Source organism: Electrophorus electricus, chromosome 19 (genome assembly GCF_041902795.1).
Source record: "Electrophorus electricus isolate QZ-2024a chromosome 19, ASM4190279v1, whole genome shotgun sequence".
Lineage (NCBI taxonomy): Eukaryota > Metazoa > Chordata > Actinopteri > Gymnotiformes > Gymnotidae > Electrophorus > Electrophorus electricus.
Genome location: NC_137515.1, coordinates 7,201,819 through 7,224,270, shown reverse-complemented (window position 1 = coordinate 7,224,270; position 22,452 = coordinate 7,201,819). Strand labels below are relative to the sequence as shown.

Genomic DNA, 22,452 nt, shown 5'->3' with positions numbered 1-22,452 from the left:
ATGTAAATTAGTCCAACTATTTTGATTCTTTATATTAATGTAAATTAACCCACCTATTTGGATTCATTTTAATATTACTTTCCACTGGAAGTGGTCTAAGGATAAACACAATTGTACACAATTAATCTTTTTTTTTAAGTGCACACGCAGGAAGTAAGTGTCTAATTTAGAGGAAAAATAAGACTATAGTTCAGCATTTTTGTTTCATGTGCCAGCATTGGTTATGGGTTGCAATAAGTGAGCTATGGGTTATAACGAAGGCGCAGAGGGTCGTTTTGCAGCTTTCATCATTAGTATTCTGCAGAATCTAAGATGAAACAGAACTGCTTCAAACATCTTTATTTTTTCCACGTCATGTCTTTCACAATCATAGTCTTAGTAGATTTCTGAGGACTTTGCAGCCTATTCCTCTACCGTAACTTCGCAAAAGAAAGCAAAACATGTTTAAACTACGCCCCAATACGTTTACCTCTATTTCATTTCAGTTATTAGTCTATTCAGATTTTTTTTAACGTTCTCAGATTTGTGAAAAGTCCATATATTAAGGGTTGTCGCTTTTGGATTGTACTTATTATTGTGCAGTTATACTACACAAGTAAAGAGGTTCAGTGATTTTAACTGTGATCTCAGACTATGTTTTGAAAAACTTCGACGCTGCGCAATTTTTCTCTTTTTTCAGCAAATAACACGGTGGGCTTTTTATTACCTTATGCTGCTATCTGCTGTCAGAAAATAGAATTGCCACACACAGAAGGTGACGTTCTAAAGCTGGTCTGCACTTAACACACGTAAATATGCTTTTGTTGCTTAAAAAATGAAAGCATTATTTTTGTGTTTTAATTTGCTTTTTACAGCTCACCAGAAGTATATGCACTAAAAGTTCATCTTAGCGCTAGCATACCTTCACAAGATAGGGTTTTGCGCTCACGTCGCAGAAGACCCGCCTTATTAACAACGAATGAAAATTAACAGCCAATGAAAATTAATAGCCAATTAAATTAGCCTCTGACGTTGACGTTGAGTGACGTTGACCTTTCCAAAGCGAGGCGGGAGTCGAAGTGTATCGGAGAGTTTATTAAGTTCATTTGACCTCTAGGTTTTACAGTTTCCTTAAAATTGTCCGCGCTAAACTCTCTCATGTAGTCGGGAAAAGTGTAAAGTCAAATGTCTTTAAATACGAGACAACCCTTAATGGAAGATACCGCTGATGCCACCTTAAAGATTACACCAAAACGAAGAGGCGTAACTTTGTTAGCCTCAAAAAGAAGGTAAACAGACTCGCGCACTCGCTCGCGCTTTCTGTTAGCGGTGCTATGCTAGCTACACAGCTAACAGCTAACGGTTACTGACGTCTTTATCTTGAACAGGACGCCTCAATCAGGATGTAAAAAAGTGCATTCCAGTTTTAAATCTCCAGTAAGTAGCTGTATAAATGATCTGAATTCGTTCGTTTGTTGTGAAAGAAAAAGTGAGCTTGAGACTGAACGTTTGTTGTGATAGTATGAAGACTATTGTGCTTATAATAGGTTCAGACCTCCAACACGGCGGCTTGTGCAATGTGTCCGGAAGAAGAGATTAAAGAACTACAGATAGAACTGGCACATCTTGAATCAGAGATTGCTGTGTTACAAAATGAGTAAGTGTGTGTGTGTGTGTGTGTGTGTGTGTGTGTGTGTGTGTGTGTGTCAAAGATTACTGTATTACAAATTTAGTAGGTTGTGTGTGTTTTAACTACTTAAGATGCCCAGGAGGTATACATTCATAATCCATTGCCACAGTCTTTTAGCATTATGTAGATAAAAGGTTTCATTAGTACATGGTGTTACTGCATATTCCTAATGCCACACACTGTATTACAGAAATGGCTCAGTTATTGGGGAGGCAGGTGTGTGTTAACTTGAACCTGTTTGCAGTAGTCAGATGTTATTGCTATTTTTTTAATTGTCTACAGAGGCATTGCAGAACAGGAACTAGAACAGCACATTGACCTTCTTCATGAGTACAATGACATCAAGGACATTGGACAAACTCTTTTAGGCACACTGGGTAAGCTTCCTCTGAAAATAGACTGCATCTACTTGTCTTACTCATTTTTACATGTCTGCAATCAAGAACAGTATTTGTGTAATACTATCAATTTCAGGGGTGGTATTTGCTCTTGTAGAAAATGTTTTGAACAGTAACAACACCCAAATTGTCTTGTATTTTAGAGTACTGTATTGTATCTTTTAATTCTGATTTTCAGCACTGACAGATTTCTGGAAGCATCTCGGTTTATGGGTATTTTAGGATCTGTTTGTGCAATCTGAGGATTCTTTTCTGGGCAGACATCTAAAGTACTTGTATGTTGCTCTGGATAAGAGTGTCTGATAAATTCCATAAATGTGTATTTGCTGTATGTTAAGCTTGGTGCTCTTTTGAAAAATTAGGAAACTTATCTTGGTACTCCACCCTCTGAACTGTATTACACTAATATTAGTGTTGGCTAAATATTAATATTCTAAATTTCACATGTCAAAGTCAATCAGCTGCTTACCTCTGATTAACACCATTAGTCTGTATTTTTTGGATTTGGATCTTTTGCAGGTGAGTATTCAACCTGTGATACCTGATGAATTAAAATTGTCAGTGGAAGTATTTTCAAAGAAATGTCTTCAAATATCAGACACAAAGGGCGCTGTGCAAGTAATTATATTAACAGAGGCTTCCTCAGAATACTTTTTTAAAAATTCAAAAGCTATCTTAGTTTGCGACCACCACACTTCATAAAGTTCATTAATCAGTGTATGTTTACCAAATTAACCCAATGCATTAATGCCTACAGATTTAATTCAGGTTAATTCACACAGTTCAGTGAAATGGTATTCAGTTAGATTCAGCCCAACTGTAAGGGTTCAACACTGGAGAGGTCATTGTATGGCAACCCACACATGACCATACGCAGAGACACACTAGCCACAGTGTCAGGAGAATGCTAATGACACACAGCTGAACCAGGGCAACATCCCCCATGGGTTGACCACATAAAGGACTCCTTTTAGATCCAGAGGCTGTCCAGTGCACTCTTCATTGAGTACGGAGCAAGACTCCAGCTGGCCTGGGGGCGAGAGCGTTATTCCTAAGAACCCTGGGGGGGTGGTGTCTGTGAGCCAAAGCAGACCCGTGCTATGTCACCCTTTAGACCTGTGTATCCACATGACCAATGTTCTGTGTCCCTTGCTGCAGCCAGCCTGCGTGGCGTGACCACACGTGACCTGTACGGCCACTTTGGCATGGTGCTGGAGGACTGACTGTGGGTGAGAGGTCGGCGGGTCCAGGGCTGGACGTGTCAGAAGAAGCTGGGGACACGGTGACTGAGTTTAACTCTGAGAACACCAATGAAGGATAAATTCTTTGCAGTACCTCTGTGTGAAATGTCTTTCCTTTAGTCAAATTCAAGCTTTTAGAAGTTTGTTTAAAAAAAAATGTAGCTATCAGTTATTAGGTCCTGTTTGTTTCTAGCCCTGCTCAAAATCATGGGCTTTCACTTTATTGCTGTGTTTTTTAGTTTGGTCCTTTACGTAAAGAAAGTGTCATTTATGTTGGAGGAATTGTAGTAGTCATTGATTTGATCCAGAGAACAAAAATGAAAAGACAATGCTGGTCTTCTCGCGGCTTAAGAATTTTGCTTAGAAAAAACTACCTCCATGCTACATTGAGTGCATTTAAGAATGAGCACATTGTGTGTTTCTTCCTGTTTGTAAATATTAAATATTTGGACTTGTTAGCTTTCATCTTTGCACCTCAGACATCATTACACTGCAGTGTGAGAGACGGGGTGTGCAAAAGAATATCTGAAAACAGTCCTTTGCTACAGTTTGTCCAAAAAGTGTTGTTTTAAAACATTTTTAAAATGTTAAACTGCAGTTTAGTAGTTGAATAGCTGAGTCCTCATTTATAGCTGAAAGTGTTTAACCCAGATAAAGCTATACATCAGCATACACCTTATTGTTCAATACTTATTGTAATAAATTCCATCTAATCTAAAAGCAATGCCTGTTGCTGATAATGTATGTGATTGGTATGGTTTGACACTGGGCACCATTAAGTTGAAGGCACTGATACCTGGGGTATTTCACCTTATCTTCAGCGTCTCTTTGTCAAAGGGCGTTCACTACTCAACGTTTGGTTTTCCTACCACGCAAAAGACTAATCCAAGTTAAATAATGTACGTGTGTATATTTAGATAGTTACGTTTGCTCCTCAAAACAAGTACTAAAGTACCGCTTATTTTAGTTGTCTCGTGTAGATTTTGTTCTCCGTGTACTTGTTTTGGATTTATTTACTTAGTTGTAAGGTCAATATCTTGAAGTGTTTTTGTTAGGCTTTTAAGCAGCTATTGTATGGTAGCAGTTATTTTGGAGTATTTATCATACGATGACGAAGAAGTTATTTTCCCCCTTTTATAATAGCTGGTCTATGTGAATCCACGCAGATTTGATGCTTAAGAACATACGCGCGGTCGGCTGTTGTGTGGTACGAGTGCACGCATAGAACCCCCACCCTACCATTTCCGCTTCTTTTTTTCCCTTTCAGGCGCCTCCTCGTGAACCGTTGTCACTACCGGGGTAGAGCCTTCCGTAGTCTGGTGAGGCATGATTCGTTCGCTGGGCCGCATTTCCTCGGCAGTACTGTTTCTCCGCGGGAAGCACCACCTCTCGACGCGATTGGTTGCAGTGGCCGTCAGTCAGCGTTTATAAAGCCGGTGAAAAAGGAGGGCGGGCTTATCTAAGAAAATTATAAGGTCATTTGAAATAGCGAAGCTATAGTCCATCGTTAAAATGTAGATAATGACAACATCAGAATGAATATTTGAATTTAATGGGGACGAAAGTCTATCAGAGACGGTTTGTGTAATCGGTAACGTTACGCAAGAAGAAAAGCGCATCTGTCAGGCCGGCGTGTGCATCAGCGCTACTAAACGGCAGAGCGCTGGGAGGTTTTACTAAAGCGATCACGGTGGAATCGCACGGAACGGGCTCCACTTCTGACATAATACGCACATTACAGTGACTGCGGACACGGGAGACCAGGTATTTGAAAGGCCGCCAGAATCCGGCTGGATGCCTTCTTTCTACAGGCGGTTCATTTCCGCCATCTCCGTTCTTTATTGTCGTGATGGTGTTTGAAGGCTGTGGCTCCCTCGGCTGTCCTCTAACAACCTTGTCAATGTGTGATGCGTTTGCCGGTTATAATGAATGATGTCAGTATTCATTAGCTCGCCCGCTTGTTCTGCCGACACTGTGTACTGTTCTAATAACTCAATTCTTGCAGACAATATTTAGACAAACGGCAGGGATGCCATCTTACTTCCTAGCCCAAGCAAAGGAGGATCTGGCAAATCAATTGACGTTATTTGCCGCTGACTTACAGGTCACGGCGCATCTAGGATAGTTCAGTCCATGTCAATTCCTTAGACAACGAAATCATATCGCGACGGCGACAATGAAACGCTAACGTACAAATTGACTGGAACGATGCGGGAAACGCGCTCGCGCACATGGCTCGTGGCTGGTCCACCTTTGCTCGTGGTTTGGCCTGGACTGCTGCAGTGCATGCAGCATACAGGGCAGAACAGCGCACCAGGAGCCTGTCCTGGACCCTGTTCTGCGTCGGGGCGGGCAGAGCGGCCTTCCAAAACCTCCCAGAAAGAGAGCGTGTGTGCGTGTGTGCGTGTGCGCAAACGTCTTGGACACGGAGTCCTCCGTTAAGAAACGAGATGCTGTGGGTGTGAATCCTCAGCACCTCAGCGGAGTCGTTGAATGATGGGCGTTTCGCATGAACGCTTAAGTGTGTTTAAACTCAACGGAGACACTGTAACCCGAAACCCACGGAAATGGTGAAAATGTCAATGACGAAACATCAGCGTGCACCTGCTCGGCCACATGCGCGCTGAGCACCGAATTCAAATTAGTCGAAGACCGGAGGCGGATCGGGTGGCTAGCGCCTTGGTTCCCATCGCGAAATTGAAATTCAATCTACCCTTGAGCTTCTTTGCATTGTTTGTCCGTTAGTGTTGAGTTTTCGCAGAGCAGAAATCAAATGATCGATGCAAAGAAGCCCTTACATTTGTGCATGTCATATTCTCGTTTGTGTATTTTAATAGTGCCCAGGTTAAGTAAGCATTACCTTCCTGAAGGGCTCAAAGGGACTGTCATAACGACACAAGAGAAAACGAATAAACTAGAAAATACAGCTCCTGAAACATATCAATATTTTAAAACGAGTATGGTGTTTACAGCTGTAAAAACAAAGTCATACGCGCACAGATGTATGGATTATTAGTCTAAATGCCTTGTATCCGTGAAATAGGAATGCGTTTATAAACCAGCATACAGTACGCGTTCCAGGTTAAGTTGGGCATGTTTTGAAATATGGGAGTCTTGAGACCTTTGCAATATTATCCTCTCTAAGGAGTATCTGCTGACGCTCTGATGTTTAATTTATGCGAGTAAGAAGAGCGCCTCGAGAGGTACCTTTTGCACCATTGGGTTAATATCGCAAATCAAGAGGTCATATTCCAGTGCTGTGTGGTGTGGTTTGCTTTTTTATGACAAGGTTATAGGTTTTTGAGGCAGCAGTTTTATTTGCTCTTATCTTTTCTTATGTTTGTGTCCTGGTTTTATATTGTTATATTGCATATATTGTGCATCTTTTTCACGGAACGACCACTTTTAAGAGGGTCACTGATATGCTCTTGACTGATATTGTAATAAACTGCAGGTTTCTCAACATTTAGTTTGGTGCTCTCTTATCGATCTAATTTGTAGTGATAGTCATAGATAGAAAATATTGTTTGAATTGGCTGTTCAATTTTCATTCTTATTGTGTGTGTGCGCGCGTGTCTGTAGGATGCTGCGGTTGGGATGCTCCACGGTCTTGTTCTTCATGCTCAGGCTGGTCCTGGGTTTGGCCTGGTTTCAGGTGGTCCCCTCTACCCTCATCTTCTACCTGGGCACTGGCGGATGGAGGACGCTGCACGTGTTCATGAGGACCATTGGCCGGGACCTGCAGTAAGTGCACACAAGCACGGATGCTCACATTTGGAAGTGGCTGTCTGGGATGCCTAAGCTGCTTTATCTTAGCTGGTGGTGTGTGGGTAACCACTGCTGCGTGTGTCCTAATGCCATCACCTGTCCCCTGTGCCCGGCTTTAACGCCATCTCACCTGCGACCTGTCCGCAGGTCTTTCAGAAATGTGGTTTCTCTCGAGCTGGTGAGGCTGCACATTCCTGTTTTACAGGCTCCTGAGACCTTTAGCGGAGGAAGTGGCATGTAGATTTGCTCAAAAGAGTTCTGGCAGGTCAAGCTTGTTTGTGGGATTTTCTTTCCTTTTCTCATCCCCAACCCCCGCACCGCCCAACCCAACACATATGAGTAGTGTGAGGAGGACACTACTCACACCGCCCAACCCAACACACGAATAGTGTGAGGGAGACACTGCTCACACCGCCCAACCCAACAAATATGAGTAGTGTGAGGAGGACACTGTGCACACCACCCAACCCAACACATTATATGAGTAGTGTGAGGGGGACTCCTAACTCACCACCCAGCCTGACGCATTATATCGTATAATTTAAAGGCAGTACTGGGTTCCTTGGGTGTTCAGGTTTACTGTTTTAACAGGTTCTGTATGCAGAGAAAGTTACAATGATTGTTAATGAAAATAAGAGAACCAGGTGTCGGATGTCATGACTTTTGATGACTATTGTGTAGGATGTTCAAGGAGAGCATTCTCACAAAAATTACTTCCCCTTTCACCAACAGAATTGGGTAAGACCAGACCTTTGAGCTAACCAATAACCACATTAGTAAAACCACTGTCAACAAATCACATAATCAGAACCATACCACTTGACAAAATGAAATATGTAGGGAGGTATGCAGTTTTGGAATCATTTTAAGTGTGTGTGTGTGTGTTAGAGACGGTCCATTTACCATCTGGTGTTCTCGCTCCAACTCTTTCATGAAACACTTTTGGATTCATCTCGTACACCATTGGTTGTTTGTGCCATTTTCTGTTCAGCCATTGGTCATCTTAAAACTAATTGGTCCCTGTGTTTGCTCAGTGCGGCCGGCGTTCTGCTGAAGGTGAAGCTGAACGTGAAGCGGCACCTTCGCGAGCATAACACGGTGCCCAAGATCTTTGCCAAGATGGTGCAGAAGTACGGCGACAAGCCGGCACTGATCTTCGAGGGCACGGGCGAGATGTGGAGCTTCAGGCAGCTGGACGAGTACTCCAACCGTGTGGCAAACTTGCTCCTGCAGCGTGGCTTCGGCGAGGGCGATGTAGTGGCCCTATTCATGGAGAACCGCTCGCAGTATGTTGGTCTGTGGCTGGGCATGGCCAAGCTCGGAGTAGAGGCAGCCCTCATCAACTTCAACCTCCGGCTGGAGGCCCTCGTGCACTGCGTGAACATCTCCAACGCCAAGGCCGTGATATTTGGCAGTGAGCTCTCCGAGGGTGAGAAACTAGCGGTGGTTAGGACATGATCAGTGGGTGGTGGGGAATAAAATGACGTTGGTTTGATTGACTGGGTAAGAACAGTCCTGAAGTGTCCTTGCAGTTTTTCAACACACAGTATAATTCTTGCCTCATTATTGGGAGCAATATGCAAATGAGCCCTTATCAAATGAGCCCTTGGCATTCCAAACCATCCCAATGAGTGTTTTGTGGGCAGGTTTATGAATCACAACACTTATGATTCAACAACTAAGGTTTGGGTCAGAGTAATGCAAGCCCATCATATGCATTTTTGTGCAAGATTAGTAATGACAGGCCCAGCCTTTGTCATTTTGTTTTTAATGTACTGTGAGACATTAGTAAATACAATCACAATATAGTATTTTGTCCATCAGATGTAGCCATGGTTGCTTCAGTCTGGATCCTGTGTTAATGCTGGAATTAAACTCTCCAGAATGAGATGTGGAGCAAAGAATGGGCTTTATTACTGAGATGTGGAGTGTTTCAGTCCTTAGGCGCAGGATCCAAATCCAGTCCGGGACTTTGTAAATGCTGATATTTAAAAAAAAAAAGAAAAAAAAAGCCAGTGTAACTGCTAGCCAGATAAAGAGTGTGATTAGTCTCCCATTCAGACCTTGAGGGCTTTGAAATGGACACATTTGGTCTAGAGCTACAACAATGCACAGTCCAGTGCTCTCAACTCTATAGCCTTTGGCCTGAACTTAACCTGGTGTATTAATACGTTACCCCGATGCTACAACTCTTTAAGACTTGAGATGGAGCATTCTATTGCCACCATCAGATTTGGGTCTAAACTGCCTTTTGTGAATGGGTTGGAGACCATTTCAGACATAAACCACTGCTGTTGCTGTGTGTAATGGTATTCAGGGAAACAAGTGTTGGGGAGGTCATTGTACAATTAACCTGTCTAATCACTCAAAAAAGGAAGTGTAACTGCTACTCATAATATTCTTTCAAAGTGAGAATGTTGTGATTCATTGGCTGGTTGGTATTCTAGTGCACTTGAAGTCGATGCTGCTTTTGAAGTAGCATTTATCGTTGGCACCTAATGGCAATCTGAGGTGCACGCAGTTATGGGGAAAGTTATCGGAGGTCCAATCAAATGGGGTGATGTGGCAGTAGATGTGCAGGATTCTGAGTAGGCATATCCACCTGGCTTGCCTTCACGTAACTGGAGCCTGAATAGCACCGAGCTGGGCTTCTCCTGTGGGTTTAGAAGAGCCAGACGCTTTACTGTCCCGCCTGTTGGTTCTTCTGCAGCTGCTCCGACTGTATCCTTCTCCCCCTCGTTTAGGGGTGTTCTCCCTGTCTCTCTCTTGCTTTCTCTCGTTCTCGTTCTGTCTTGCTTTATTTGTTTTCTTTTTTTCCTCTTTCTCCACCCTAAGAAGATATTGCAGGGATCTTGTTATGCTTGGACAGTGTTGATAATCTAGAGGGCGTGTAGTCATTTGTAGGATGTATGTGATGTGTTGTGCAGATGGTTAACTTTATCAGCCAGTTGGCTCTGAATTTTTAATGAAAACAGATCTCTAAATTTTTATTTGGATAAAGATATATTATGGCACTCTTGTTGTAGAATTCCTTTACTGGTACCTTTTTAAAAACCTCAAATATTTATTATTACTTTCTTTACTGAATCATACTTGTCTCTCTCATTTAGCGATGTGCGAGATTCATAGCTCTATGGATAAGGCAGTGAAGCTGTTCTGCTCTGGCGACTGGGACCCTAAACGTGTTCCTGAGGTAACAGAGTGCCTGGAGCCACTTCTGGACTCCGCCCCCACGCACACGCCCAGCCAACCACAGCGCGGCTTCACAGGTAAACCAGCTCGTCATATCTAAGCAACTGGTTTGGGCTTGCAAAAGGCCTGTGTGGGGTGTTTGGAGAATGTCCCTTTCAATGTGCTTTTTTATCTCTCTGTCCTCCACTCCCCCCTTTTGTGTCTAGATCGCCTTTTCTATATTTACACATCTGGAACGACTGGGATGCCGAAAGCTGCGATTGTCGTGCACAGCAGGTAAGCGAACTGGAGAAGTGCAAAGACTGGATCACGCTTCATCGGTTAGCTGCCCAAAACCAACTTCTGCCAGCCTGGAAAAACGTGTGTTTTCTCCAAAGAGTAGGAGGTCCTTAGCTATTTGCCGGCTGTCCATCAAACAACATGGGTAAGGTAGTAAACGGGAAGTAATGGGTGAAACCGAGTGTTTCACTGACGTTCGCTTAAAAAAAAATGGTGGCCCACTTTGACAGCGATGGAGGTGCTTTTCAGGAGGAGTCGTATAGGCCAGGACGATACCATTCCAAAGTTCCAGCTGTTCTTCCTGTTTATGTTGCTGTTTCCCTATCCCTCTTCCCTGCCCTTTCCCTCTGTATCCCTCTTTCTTCACGTTGCTGTCTCTCTCCTCCTTTCCGGTCCTCTGCCTGCAGGTACTATCGCATGGCTGCTCTGGTGTACTACGGCTTCGGCATGACCTCAGACGACGTGCTGTATGATTGTCTCCCGCTGTACCACTCAGCAGGTACGCTTCTGCCCCCCCCTCCTCTCAACAAGGCCCTGACACTTCCTGAGTGCGCAGCGGCAGTGTGAATGAGGACCACTTCCTGCGTGAGAGCATATGCGAGCCATAACTCCACATTATTGCATCCTGATGCGTGTTTGTGTATGGGTGTGCGGGGTCACGGAAACGCGTCTGTCTGTGTTCACGGTGAGACGGCTCCCGCGCTTTTTTGTCCAGTGTTTGGCCCTAAACGATCAGATTAAGCCGCGATGTTTTAAAAAGATAAACTGAAGGGCAGCAGCCCGTGTGCAAAATCGCCGATCAGAACTGTTCTGAAGGCAGCTGTGCCTTCAAGCTGGATAACCAAGGTAATTTTTTTTTAGTCTCTCGGAAAACCACTGCAGCTTCTTAATTGGCTTGTTTGTTTGTTAGCTAGCAAGGTGCTAAGAAGGCTAGCTAGCTGTACGATGGTGATGCGATGGCTTGCTGGCGGTCTTACTGCTGTGCAGTGTCTGAGAGGGGGGAGGTTTTGTTGCCTTTAAGCATAAGTCTCCGTTTTCACTTGTTGGTGTTGGAAAACACATTGTTCTGTGCACCTTGCGCATGATGCCATGTAAATGTCATCATGGTGATAACGTTATAAATATATAAATGCTCTGCTGCCTCTGTGGCATGTATTCAAGTGGAATAATGGGCAATGTACACAATGTAATGGGTGGGGTCAAAAGTTGTACTGCAGCTACCCACTAGAGGGCATCTGACATGTAGCGGCCTCACTTTTCACCCACAGTCCACGAGTATGTACAGGCTGTGTTCACATTAGCCTGCTACATACTACTTGCATTCTGATTTGGCCCCAAATCAGTCTGCCGTATTCAATATACAAATTTTTTTTTTTCCCAGTATGTGAAAGTTACCTGGATGATGTGCTACTTCGACCAAATATTCCAGTACGTGACCAGAGCTATTTTCATGGTGTATTGCAACTGTCATGCAATGGTGGGCGGAGCCTTCATATGTTCGTGTGATCTCATAGAATGGTTTGAATTAGTCACATACTGGATAATATATTGCATACTACTACAGGGACCAGAATTCAATATACAGTATATACTGAGTGCAGTATGTAGTAGGCTATTTCAAACATAGTCGGTGTCTATGGTCATAGCAGAGGAACTGTGGGGGTGAACGTATGGTGTTTGAAAAACCTTGGACCAATCATGTTGATCTCTGCCTGTGGATTGTTAACCAGTTTAATTCGTACCGCCTTCAAGGTGACTCCAGAAAAGAGGTGACTCCAGAAAAGTTTTGATTAGTGATTTTTCGCATGTGTGGGCAGCAGGTGCTGTTGAGTTGGACCAGGGCCTGTTCCTCAGAGGGGCTGTAGCATTTACAGCATAACTGTTAGGAAGAGTATTGTGATCAGACTCATACACACAGTCAGACCCACTTATGGTATCCACAAGTCTTGGTAATTACTCTGCATGTTTTTACTTGTGCTGTAGATTGGGTAACATCCTCACTCATGTCTAGGTGTAATTATTGTATAGCATGTCTTGGTGTAATTATTGTGTAACATGTTCTTTGTGTTTCAGTGTGAGAGTGTTTGGTTTTTTTAGGTTTATTTCATTTTTTAATTTTTTGGTTCCACCTGCCAGGTAACATCGTGGGTGTTGGCCAGTGTCTGATGCATGGCATGACCGTCGTCATCAAGAGGAAGTTCTCAGCGTCGAAGTTCTGGGATGACTGTATCAAATATAACTGCACAGTGAGTGCCAGACGTGGAGAAGCTGATCAGGCTTCCATAGTTCTGATTCAGAGTAACTGATTACAGCTCATTCTCTGGGTTCTAGGGAAAGACAGCAATATGGCACACTGGGATTATCTCATAGCGTACGTTTCACCTCTGAAAGCTCTCCGTCTTGACCAGGTTCATTAGATTAGACAAACAAAATGTAACCTGTGCTCTGTGACACACAAGCGTACTCACATACTCCGCCATACAGTACGACACAACTCAGCCAATTCAAATATACAAGCCACAACAAGAGCACTCTTCCAAGATGATAACTTGCCAAACAGATCTGTAACCCTAACCCTCTGTTATATTCCTAAACCAATAATGAGTCATCTGTGGAGTACCGGGGTTAAGTACACAGGATCTGTTTGTCTTGGGACTTAAACAGTTATGAATCCCAAAATAGCATTTTATTACATGAGTAATAACTTATGAAATAATAAATTTTAGCTAAATATTACATTTTAGTGCTGTGAACTGAGAAATTCTGTCTTCTGTCGATTTCCCTCTCTCTCGTTTTTTCCCTCGGTCTGCCCTCAGATCGTGCAGTACATCGGTGAGATCTGCCGTTACCTGCTGAACCAGCCTGTGCGGGAAGCTGAAGGGCAGCACTGTGTGCGCATGGCTCTGGGCAACGGCCTGCGTCAGTCCATCTGGGAGGAGTTCATGCAGCGCTTCAGCGTGCCACAGATCGCAGAGTTCTACGGAGCCACAGAGTGTAATTGCAGCCTCGGCAACTTCGACAACAAGGTGGGACGGGATAGCACTCACAGACAGACACGCGCTACACACACATGCACACTAACACACTAACACACACACACACACACGGTGGGACGACACTGCAGCACAGCACTGAAGCCCTGCACAGAACCAGCCTGCTTTATCATATCCATGGACACACACACACAAACACACTCATACACACACACGAGCATGCACACACACCTATCTCTTTCTCACACTCTCATCCATGCTGACTGATACATTTTTAAGAGGGTGTGTAGGGCTGTGTGTAGTGAGTGGAGTATATTGGCTTCGGCTTTTATTTGAGTGCGTGCTTATGCACTTTCTCTACCCATCCCTGGCCAGAAAGGTCTTTACCCATAAACCCCAGCTTCAGTTTCAGGCATGGCTGTAATATTGCGAGGGCTGAGCAGTACATCAGTGTATATAAGACACGGTAGCTTATAAAGACACCAGAAGCATTGGCATTATCTCAAACATGTCATTGTGTAAATGCGATTCATTCATGGAGAGGCCTAGTTGATTCTGGGGTACTCAGTGTTTCCCACAGATCAAGTTGTAGCCGGTGGAAAAGGCCAGCATTATCTATATTATCCTAACAAAAATAGTTTGATTTATTAAATATTTATATTAATTTCACACCAACCTTGCCCTCCATCTACCCACATGGAAAGAGTAACATGAGTTTAAAAAGAAGAAGAAAACTTTAATGTGTACAAAATCTGTCAGATCTCTTAATCTCGGTTTATAAAGAAGACCTCACTTGTTTTCAGCATCCTGAATTGCTTTTCTATACATTTCACCTCACTGTTGACTGCAAATGTCATTCTACATCAAATTAACATTTAATCGACACCTTTAATCGAGACTTACTGCCATTTCAAGCTAACGCTAATGTTGGCTACCTGTCATGCTGTTCATCTCTGATCGTCCTCACACCGTGTACTCCTAAGATAGTTTTGAATACTTCTTAAAGCTAATGTTAGTCTGCGTCTTTCTAACTACCATAGCCTGAAGAGAAAACACCGAATCTTTCATATGTTTAGCCAGGACACAAGTTCCATGCGCTAAAAACACTCGAGGCTCGTAGCGAGCCCCCAGTGCAGCTTGGTTGCTGCCGTCTTTCGTGGAATCTGAAGCTTCTACCAGCATCAGCGCAGAATTGTGCAATAAGGAGCTGCTTTACATGGTCTGTGCTTGTCCGTCGTGTCTGTCTTTTGACGTAATGCCACAGAATGATTCTTTTCCTCCGTTTCTCTGCACTCTGCAGAGTAAGCGCGATTGTCAGCAGACTCTTTTCTCCATAGCAGAATGTACAGGTACAGAATGGGTAGAATGATGGGAGACTGTCCGCTATTTAATCGATCACAGATCGTGTCATTCTCTCGGACGAAAAAAATGTTAAAATGGGTCCACAAATGTACGTTGGCGGGCATTAATATAAGACCTTGGGCAGCCCTACCAAGTAAACTCTGTGTGGGGAAATGCAGGTACTCCTGTAACTGGTGATGTGCACGTTTTTTGCAGCATCTTGCAACATCTAGTTTTCAGATGTACGGTGAGGTATGTTTGAAGGAGGAGAATGTAATACCCGCGTGTGTGCGTGCGTGTGTACGTGCGTGTGTGGGTGGGTTTATTCTAAGCAGACGGGGGCCTGTGGCTTCAATAGCCGGATCCTGCCCTACGTCTACCCCATCCGGCTCGTCAGAGTGGATGAAGAGACCATGGAGCTTATCAGGGGTCCTGATGGAGTGTGTTTACCATGTGGTCCAGGTTAGCAGACGCGCACACACACACACACACACACATTGACATGACACTTTTTGCCATACTGGAGAAAACACCCATTCTGATCATTAGAACAACTGTATTATATATGTCAACAAATGCACAGGACAGCAGGGAGTGTCTGGTGTCTGGCGGTGTCCATATCGGCCAGAGTGGGACATTACCAGCCAAGGGCTTTGCTAGGGTACCACCAGTACAGCTAAAAAAATCAGCCCCCAATGAATTAAAAAGTATTTGTTGCTATTAATATATAGTAGTATTAGATTTTAATTGCCACTATATTTCGATATGTGTGCAGTCTTATTATAATAATAATAATAATAATAATAATGTCCGAGCCGGGCATCCAGGCGTAGTAATAATGTCCGTGGCGGGTCTCTGCTCTGAGCTCACGTGCGATCTCTTCTTCCTCCTCCACAGGTGAGCCTGGACAGCTGGTGGGCCGTATCATCCAGAACGACCCCCTGAGACGCTTCGATGGCTACGTCAACCAGTCGGCCACCAGTAAGAAAATCGCCCATGACGTCTTCAAGAAAGGAGACAGCGCCTACCTGTCAGGTGTGCTCTCCGCGAACAGCCGAAGGTCTGTGGCATGAGGGCGCCGGGACGACTCCGGCCCGAGCCAGCCCTCGTTCCCGCTGGCCTTCCGTGCGGGAATAATGCGTGCGTCTGCCCCTCCCCTTCCTACAGGAGACGTGCTCGTGATGGATGAGTATGGCTACATGTACTTCCGGGACCGCACGGGAGACACCTTCCGCTGGAAGGGCGAGAACGTCTCCACCACCGAGGTGGAGGGGACCCTGAGTCGTCTGCTGGACATGAAAGATGTGGTGGTGTACGGAGTCGAGGTGGCGGGTACGAAGAGACGCAGAGGAGGACTTCCTGTCTCCCTTGGGCCTGCTGTGTTTATTATTCACTTATTTCACTGTTTAAGTTTTTTCTCTCCTTTCTTGCCCTCCCCCCTCAATCTCTTTCTCTCGATCACTCTCTCGTTCTTCTTTTCTTTCCTAGTCTTCAGATGCCAAGTTCTGACATGAGGAACTCTCTTCTTCTGTCTTTGTGTGGCTCTCTCCCTCGCTCTCTCACTCTCTCACGTGCTGGTGTTGGTTGGCTCTGTGACCTTTGCCATCTGACCCCAGAGACCCTCTCCTCCACTGCCATAATAGAGACTTGTCTCTGTGTGGGCATCACCTATTGTCCATTATGGAAGCCTGTGTGTTCACATTGTGTCTGGTCTGCCGTCACCAGTGCCGAGAGTGTGGTTTACCACTCCTGTATGTGAATTGGCATGAAAGCACTACTGTAAGACATAAATATCTGCAAAATGCTGTAAATGTAATGCAAGTGTAGACCACAGAGCTGGTTTACGTGCTGTCGGGTTCTCTGTGCTTGTGTGTGGCTGTGTTTCATTCCAGACCTGCTTCCCTTAATTTTAGTTGTAGTGTTTCCTTTAGTGAGTTAGCACAGGCTAATCCAAGATAATCCAGGTTTATCCAGGTTTATCCAGGCTAATTCAGATGACCAAGGTGGTTTACCACAGCAAAGCCCAAAGAGCCCAAACCTGTGTTGTTCAAGAACTTTTAGTTTGAAAGTTGAATTGAACACTGTGACTGAGGTTATACCTCCAAAATTCATCATAGGTTCAGTGACTATTAATTAGGAAGCTTGAGTTGGTACTGATCTGATCCACGTTGCTTTAATCTAGAGTCAGCATCTGTTTCCCTGTACTGGACTAATTTAATCTCGTTTTGGATTTACTATAGTGCACTCAATGAATTGTGGATGTGTGGATTAGTTCAGACCATGACAGGAACTCACACATGTGCGTGTGAGGGCCAGTGTGTGCATGAGGGGCCATGTGTGGGGCTGTGTGTGTGTGTGGAGCTGGGTGTGGGGGTGTGGGAGTAGACCGTACACCCCTGCCTCCAGCTTAAACCCCTGCGCTCTCCCCAGGAGCAGAGGGTAAAGCAGGCATGGCGGCTGTGGCGGATCCGGACCACAACACGGACTTGGAGAAGTTCAGCCGAGAGCTGGAGAAAGCGCTGCCCCCTTACGCTCGACCCGTCTTCCTGCGCTTCCTGCCAGAGGTCAACAAGACAGGTGAGAGGTTTCACGTTTAGCCTTTACCCGCCTCAGGTGTGTCTCAACAGACTGCCGGGCGGTTTGTGCTGCCTGCACTCCAGCACAGCTGGTGAAGTGCTGAGAAGTGAAGGCATGACAGAAACCCAGCTGTGCAGTGCAGGACCCCCCAGAGAGCCAAACTCCAAAGAGTTTAGCTCATATCAGGAAAGGCCGGCAGCACTCACAAGGCGAGAGGTGTAATGGATATCTATCTATCTATCTATCTCTATCTATCTCTCTATCTCTCTCTCTCTCTCTCTCTCTCTCTCTCTTTCTCTGTATCTCTATCTCTCTCTGTATCTCTATCTCTCTCTGTATCTCTCTCTCTCTCTCTCTCTATCACTTGCTCTCTCATGTTCCCTCTCCTCTTTTGAAGTAATAAAACTGTCCCCCCCTCTACCCTTCATGTCTTTGTCTTCTGTCCCTCTCTCAGGCACCTTCAAGTACCAGAAGGCAGACCTGCGCCGGGAGGGCTTCAACCCTGGCCTGGTGTCCGATCAGCTGTACTTCCTGGACTGCAGTAAGGGACGCTACGTGGAGCTGGACGCAGAACGCCACCGTAGTATTGTTTCAGGAAAGCAGAAACTCTGAGAGGCCACTGCCAACTCCGCCCGCCCACTCGCTCATAAAACTCCGCCCAGTTTGCAGTCCTGCCCTTCGTTACCTCGGCAGTTGCAGTGAGGGGCAACAGGGACACAGAAGAGTCACGCTCAAGCCCCGCCCCTCTGCTCCATTCATTCATGAGTCACGTTCAAGCCCCACCCCTCTGCTCCATTCATTCATGAGTCACCTTCAAGCCCTGCCCCTCTGCTCCATTCATTCATGAGTCACCTTCAAGCCCCGCCCCTCTGCTCCATTCATTCATGAGTCACCTTCAAACCCCGCCCCTCTGCTCCATTCATTCATGAGTCACCTTCAAGCCCCGCCCCTCTGCTCTGTTCAGTTGTTCTGACACCCAAAGTCTCTCACCTCCACCCTTCATGGCCGGATGGGACAGAGAAGGGCATCTGCATCTCGTAAAGCAAAAAATTAATTATTTATTTAATTAATTACAACATTTAGAAAACATACAAAGTAAGGAATGAAATACAGTGGTTGTAAAGAACATGGCATAACTTGGAACACTGTCGAGGTGTGAAGCCTGTTCCCCTCTGCCTGACCTGCACAGGATAAAAGCCCAGGAACTGTTCCTCGGTTCAGCGTGTAGGGGTTTAAGCGCGAGTGTCTGCACGCTCCGTTCAGTGTAAGTGTTTTAAGTTCTTTGTGGAGACACTCCGAAGGCCTGCTCAGCAGTGGACCAAAACCGCATGAATAATCACACAGCGTCAGCCCAGCCCAGGCAGAGCAATACACAGCCATACAATGACTCAATCGGTCACTATTTATTTATTTTGATACTGGCACCAAATATATTTAAGTTGTATAGTAGGTTAGCATTTATTTATAAGGCACTGTAAATGTGTTGTTAACAGCAAGCCACTGATCTACACTGTCTATGTGTTTTATGATTGCCCTAACTTTGTCTGGCACATTCCTGCAGACCTGCAGGTCTTTGTCTTGGTGTGTATACACTGCATAAAAGCTTTGTTTTGTTTTGTTTTTTCTTGCTTATGTCGAATGCATGTGCAAATATGGACATGAACATCATATGAGCATATGAACCGTGTGGGGTATGGTAGTGTTGTGCAGCTCGGGCTGGAGTTGTTGGCTTCAGTTTGGTTTGACATGGTGGTGGTTATGGGGGGTTTATGTGGCATGTGACTCCTCTCAGCTGGAATTTTCCAGATTCCTGGAAGTTTTTATACAGAGGCTCACGAGAGGAACATGATGACCTGGTGCAAAAGAGCACAATTTCCCGCACTCTTGTAGCAGTGCCCCCTCCTGGCCGATTAAGATTGTGCTACTGCTCCGTCCATTTTACCACACCTTGTATGTTGTGTTTTTATTGAAGCAGCATGAATGATTCACACAGAGAACCGTGCCTTACTGTGACCTCAGCCCAGGGCTCACAGGCCCTGTCCCGAGCCACTGCTCCAGCCTGGGGCCCTGGGCTCATATTCTCTGTTCCCTGCTTCCTTTCTCTTGTGCACTTGCAATCTTCCTAAGTCCCCTTCACCTGTCATGCTTTGGTCGTGACAGTTGATGTCTGTCTGTCTGTCTGTCTGTCTGTCTGTCTCTGTCTCTCTCTCTCTCTCTCTCTCTCTCTCTCTCTCTCTTTCTCTCTCTCTCTCTCTCTCTCTCTCTCTCTCGCACTCGCGCGCGCGCGCGCTCTCTCTCTCTCTCTCTTGCGCTCTCTCTCTCTCTCTCTTGCGCTCTCTCTCTCTCTCTCTCTGGGCACATCTGTTTGAATCCCTCCCTGCTCCACTTTGTCTGAGAAGTTCCTGTAATGTTGAGTTCTAATCTCACCCTTAAACATCCCCCCCACCCCCCAGATGTACTGCGTGTTTAGTGGTGAATGGTGGGGGTGTTAAGCAGCAGCCAGCTGGTTCTTTTCCTTTGTTTCTAGTGATGACGCCTGATGGTTTATTTAACTCCCTGTGTTTGTGATTGTTGTGCACAAAAGGAGATAGGTTCTTATGACTGCAGTTGAATTAGGAGGAATTACTGTTGTAGTCATAGCCACAGGCCATTTTCAGATACTCAGATCAAAGCAACGGGAAGATGATCAGCATGGCATGACTGTGTTGCCAGTAGGCCAAACTGGACCAGATTTTTAAAGCTTTCTTTTTGGACTTTAGGCCGGACAAGCCACAGCATTGGTCATTGGGGTTGTCGTGTATGCTTTTAGCCAATCAGGTGAAGGTCAGGCATTGGCTTAACCAATTAGGTGCAGCCATGCCCTCTAGCACACTTTATCAAAAATGACTGTTTTTCATTTCTTTTTTTAAAACTTAAATTATTCCTTTTTTAAAATTGAGTTGTTCCTAATTATATAAGGTTGACCTTTTATCCCTCAGTGTAAATGTGTGGTGTGTTTTGTTTGTTTGTTTTTGCGTTCTGAAGGTATGAGAGAGAAGTTGCACACTGCAACTCCCCACCTGATGCAGGTTTGGGACTCTGCTGATTGTCAGTAATAAGCCATGACTTTCCTCTCTCTTTACAGAGGGCAGCTCTCTTAGGACTGTGGTCACTTTGCACGTGTGTGTATGTATGTGTGCATGTACCCTCTCTCTCTCTCTCTCTCTCTCTCTCTCTCTCTCTCTCTCTCTCTCATGCACACACACATACATACATACATACATGCATGCATGCATACATACAAACATATATATATATATATACACACACACACACACACACACACACACACACACACACACACAAAACCCCCCTGTACTTCAACCACACACACACACACACACACACACACATGCATGCATCCATACCATATGTAACTTCTGTGCAGACAAATTACATTTAAATCGTGCATGAAGTCTATGAGTTAGTATTCGTGCAGCTGTGCTACAATTTCTCCTCCTTTTCCTAAGTGTAAAACATGGAGTGACGAGCTGAACAAGTTGCTCTCAGATATTATTCCATTAGCAAGCATTTCAGTACAAAGCATACAGTTGTTGCTGGTCCTCCAGGGCGTAAGTCAGCTGCAGGTCGTTTGCGTATAACCCAACAGAAGCTGGACATGAATGTGGGGCCAGTGTTGTCTGTTTCTCTCCATGATCGTGAATCACAGCTGTGGGCCAGTGAACTGGATGCAGCTCATCCTCTCGTCCTTTAGGGGGCAGCGTGTCCCCTCTTTTGACCAAAACATAGGTTGCCGTCAAGGCTTCACTCCTTAAACTAACCCCCCTGACGGCTCCGAATGGCTGGTTCCTTAGACATGTTTGCTGATGTACTGTTGTGTTTTCTGTTGTTGTCATGTGCGAAATATGTGGACATGTGATATATTTGAAATATGATGTTTAAGTTTTGCTATGGGATGTTTTTTCTTTGTTCCTCTCTCTGCTTAGTTTTGTTTTGGGTTTTTTGTATTTGTTTGCTTGTTTTCCCAAAGGCACAAAGGATGACTGAGGGATTATTAAAGTGAATATGCGAGCTGGCTTTTGTCTCCACTTAAGGTAGCAGTTTATCGACATGAACACTTTCAAAGTTGTTTTTGGTTTGGTGAAAGGCTACCTTAAATGAGCCCCAGAGAAAAGGATGCTCTAACCGGGGTTTAACCCCAAACACTGACATGCACTCACTGATCCTTACAGCCCAAGAGAAAGGATACTCTAACAGTGGATAACTGCAAACAACGACACGCACACATACACACTGATCCCCACAGCTCGCTGAATGTGGTTGAACCCCAAACCAACGAAAACCTACAAGTTACAGTTGATAAAAAATATAACTAAAGCTGTTTCCCAGGAAGAAGGAATGTCACTACGCCCTTTCCCTGCGCGATTCTGAAATCCGAGCCCTGTCATCCTGGCAAACACTGCTGAGCGTGAATGTTTTTAGTGCTTGTTTTTTGTTTGGTACTCAGGAACAACTTCATGCAGTTGCAGATCAGAGAAAGAGAAGTATGTTGGGTTGGAGACTCAGTAAACATTGCTCTGTGTGTGTGTGTGTGTGTGTGTGTGTGTGTGTGTGTGTGTGTGAGCGAGCACGTGCGCGCATGCACATGCATGCGTGTGTGTGTGTGTGTGTGTGTGGAGGGAGGTGTGTGAGGTGTGCAGTGTCGCACTGAAGTCCTCTTGTCTGAAAGACCTAGCTGTAAATCATGCTCTTGAAGAAAACAAATGGCATCTGAAAATCAATATTAATAAAAAAGAAATGTAAATTTAAAATTGTGGGTGTTCATTGACATTATTATTATTATTATTATTAATAGCAGATGTTTAGTACAAAATGACCAGAATAAGAGACTTTTTTCCTATCCTTGTAGAGTTATACGGATGTTTCTGTTGAAGGGTAACAAACCTCATCGTAAACAAACTAGTGAGGGCTTGTTATAAGATGTGGTCAAATAT

At 44.7% G+C, this 22,452-nt stretch overlaps 2 protein-coding genes across 5 annotated transcripts; both read left to right on the top strand.

The window, feature by feature from the left end:
* The first annotated feature begins 1,051 nt into the window (after window positions 1–1,051).
* On the top strand, window positions 1,052–4,032 carry swi5 (SWI5 homologous recombination repair protein). Of its 2 annotated transcripts, XM_035535709.1 has the most exons (5): window positions 1,052–1,268; window positions 1,368–1,416; window positions 1,527–1,636; window positions 1,952–2,046; window positions 3,226–4,032. In XM_035535709.1, the coding sequence occupies exons 1-5, from the start codon at window positions 1,165–1,167 to the stop codon at window positions 3,288–3,290; spliced, it is 423 nt and encodes a 140-aa protein (XP_035391602.1). In that variant the 5' UTR covers window positions 1,052–1,164; the 3' UTR covers window positions 3,291–4,032. The 2 variants fall into 2 exon arrangements, with proteins under 2 accessions (XP_035391602.1, XP_081557885.1); XM_081701759.1 differs by lacking the exon at window positions 1,368–1,416.
* A 600-nt stretch (window positions 4,033–4,632) lies between these two features.
* On the top strand, window positions 4,633–21,534 carry slc27a4 (solute carrier family 27 member 4). 3 transcript variants are annotated; one of them, XM_081702538.1, is made up of 13 exons: window positions 4,633–4,744; window positions 6,891–7,052; window positions 8,111–8,505; window positions 10,187–10,345; window positions 10,475–10,544; window positions 10,955–11,046; window positions 12,684–12,793; window positions 13,364–13,573; window positions 15,217–15,343; window positions 15,779–15,916; window positions 16,049–16,213; window positions 17,312–17,458; window positions 17,913–21,534. In XM_081702538.1, exons 2-13 carry the CDS (start codon window positions 6,892–6,894, stop codon window positions 18,068–18,070), a joined length of 1,932 nt encoding a protein of 643 aa, XP_081558664.1. In that variant the 5' UTR covers window positions 4,633–4,744; window position 6,891; the 3' UTR covers window positions 18,071–21,534. The 3 variants fall into 3 exon arrangements, with proteins under 3 accessions (XP_081558664.1, XP_026864199.2, XP_026864208.2); XM_027008398.3 differs by lacking the exon at window positions 4,633–4,744 and adding an exon at window positions 4,753–5,072; XM_027008407.3 differs by lacking the exons at window positions 4,633–4,744; window positions 17,913–21,534 and adding an exon at window positions 4,753–5,072 and having other exon boundaries at window positions 16,370–17,450.
* Window positions 21,535–22,452: the final 918 nt, after the last annotated feature.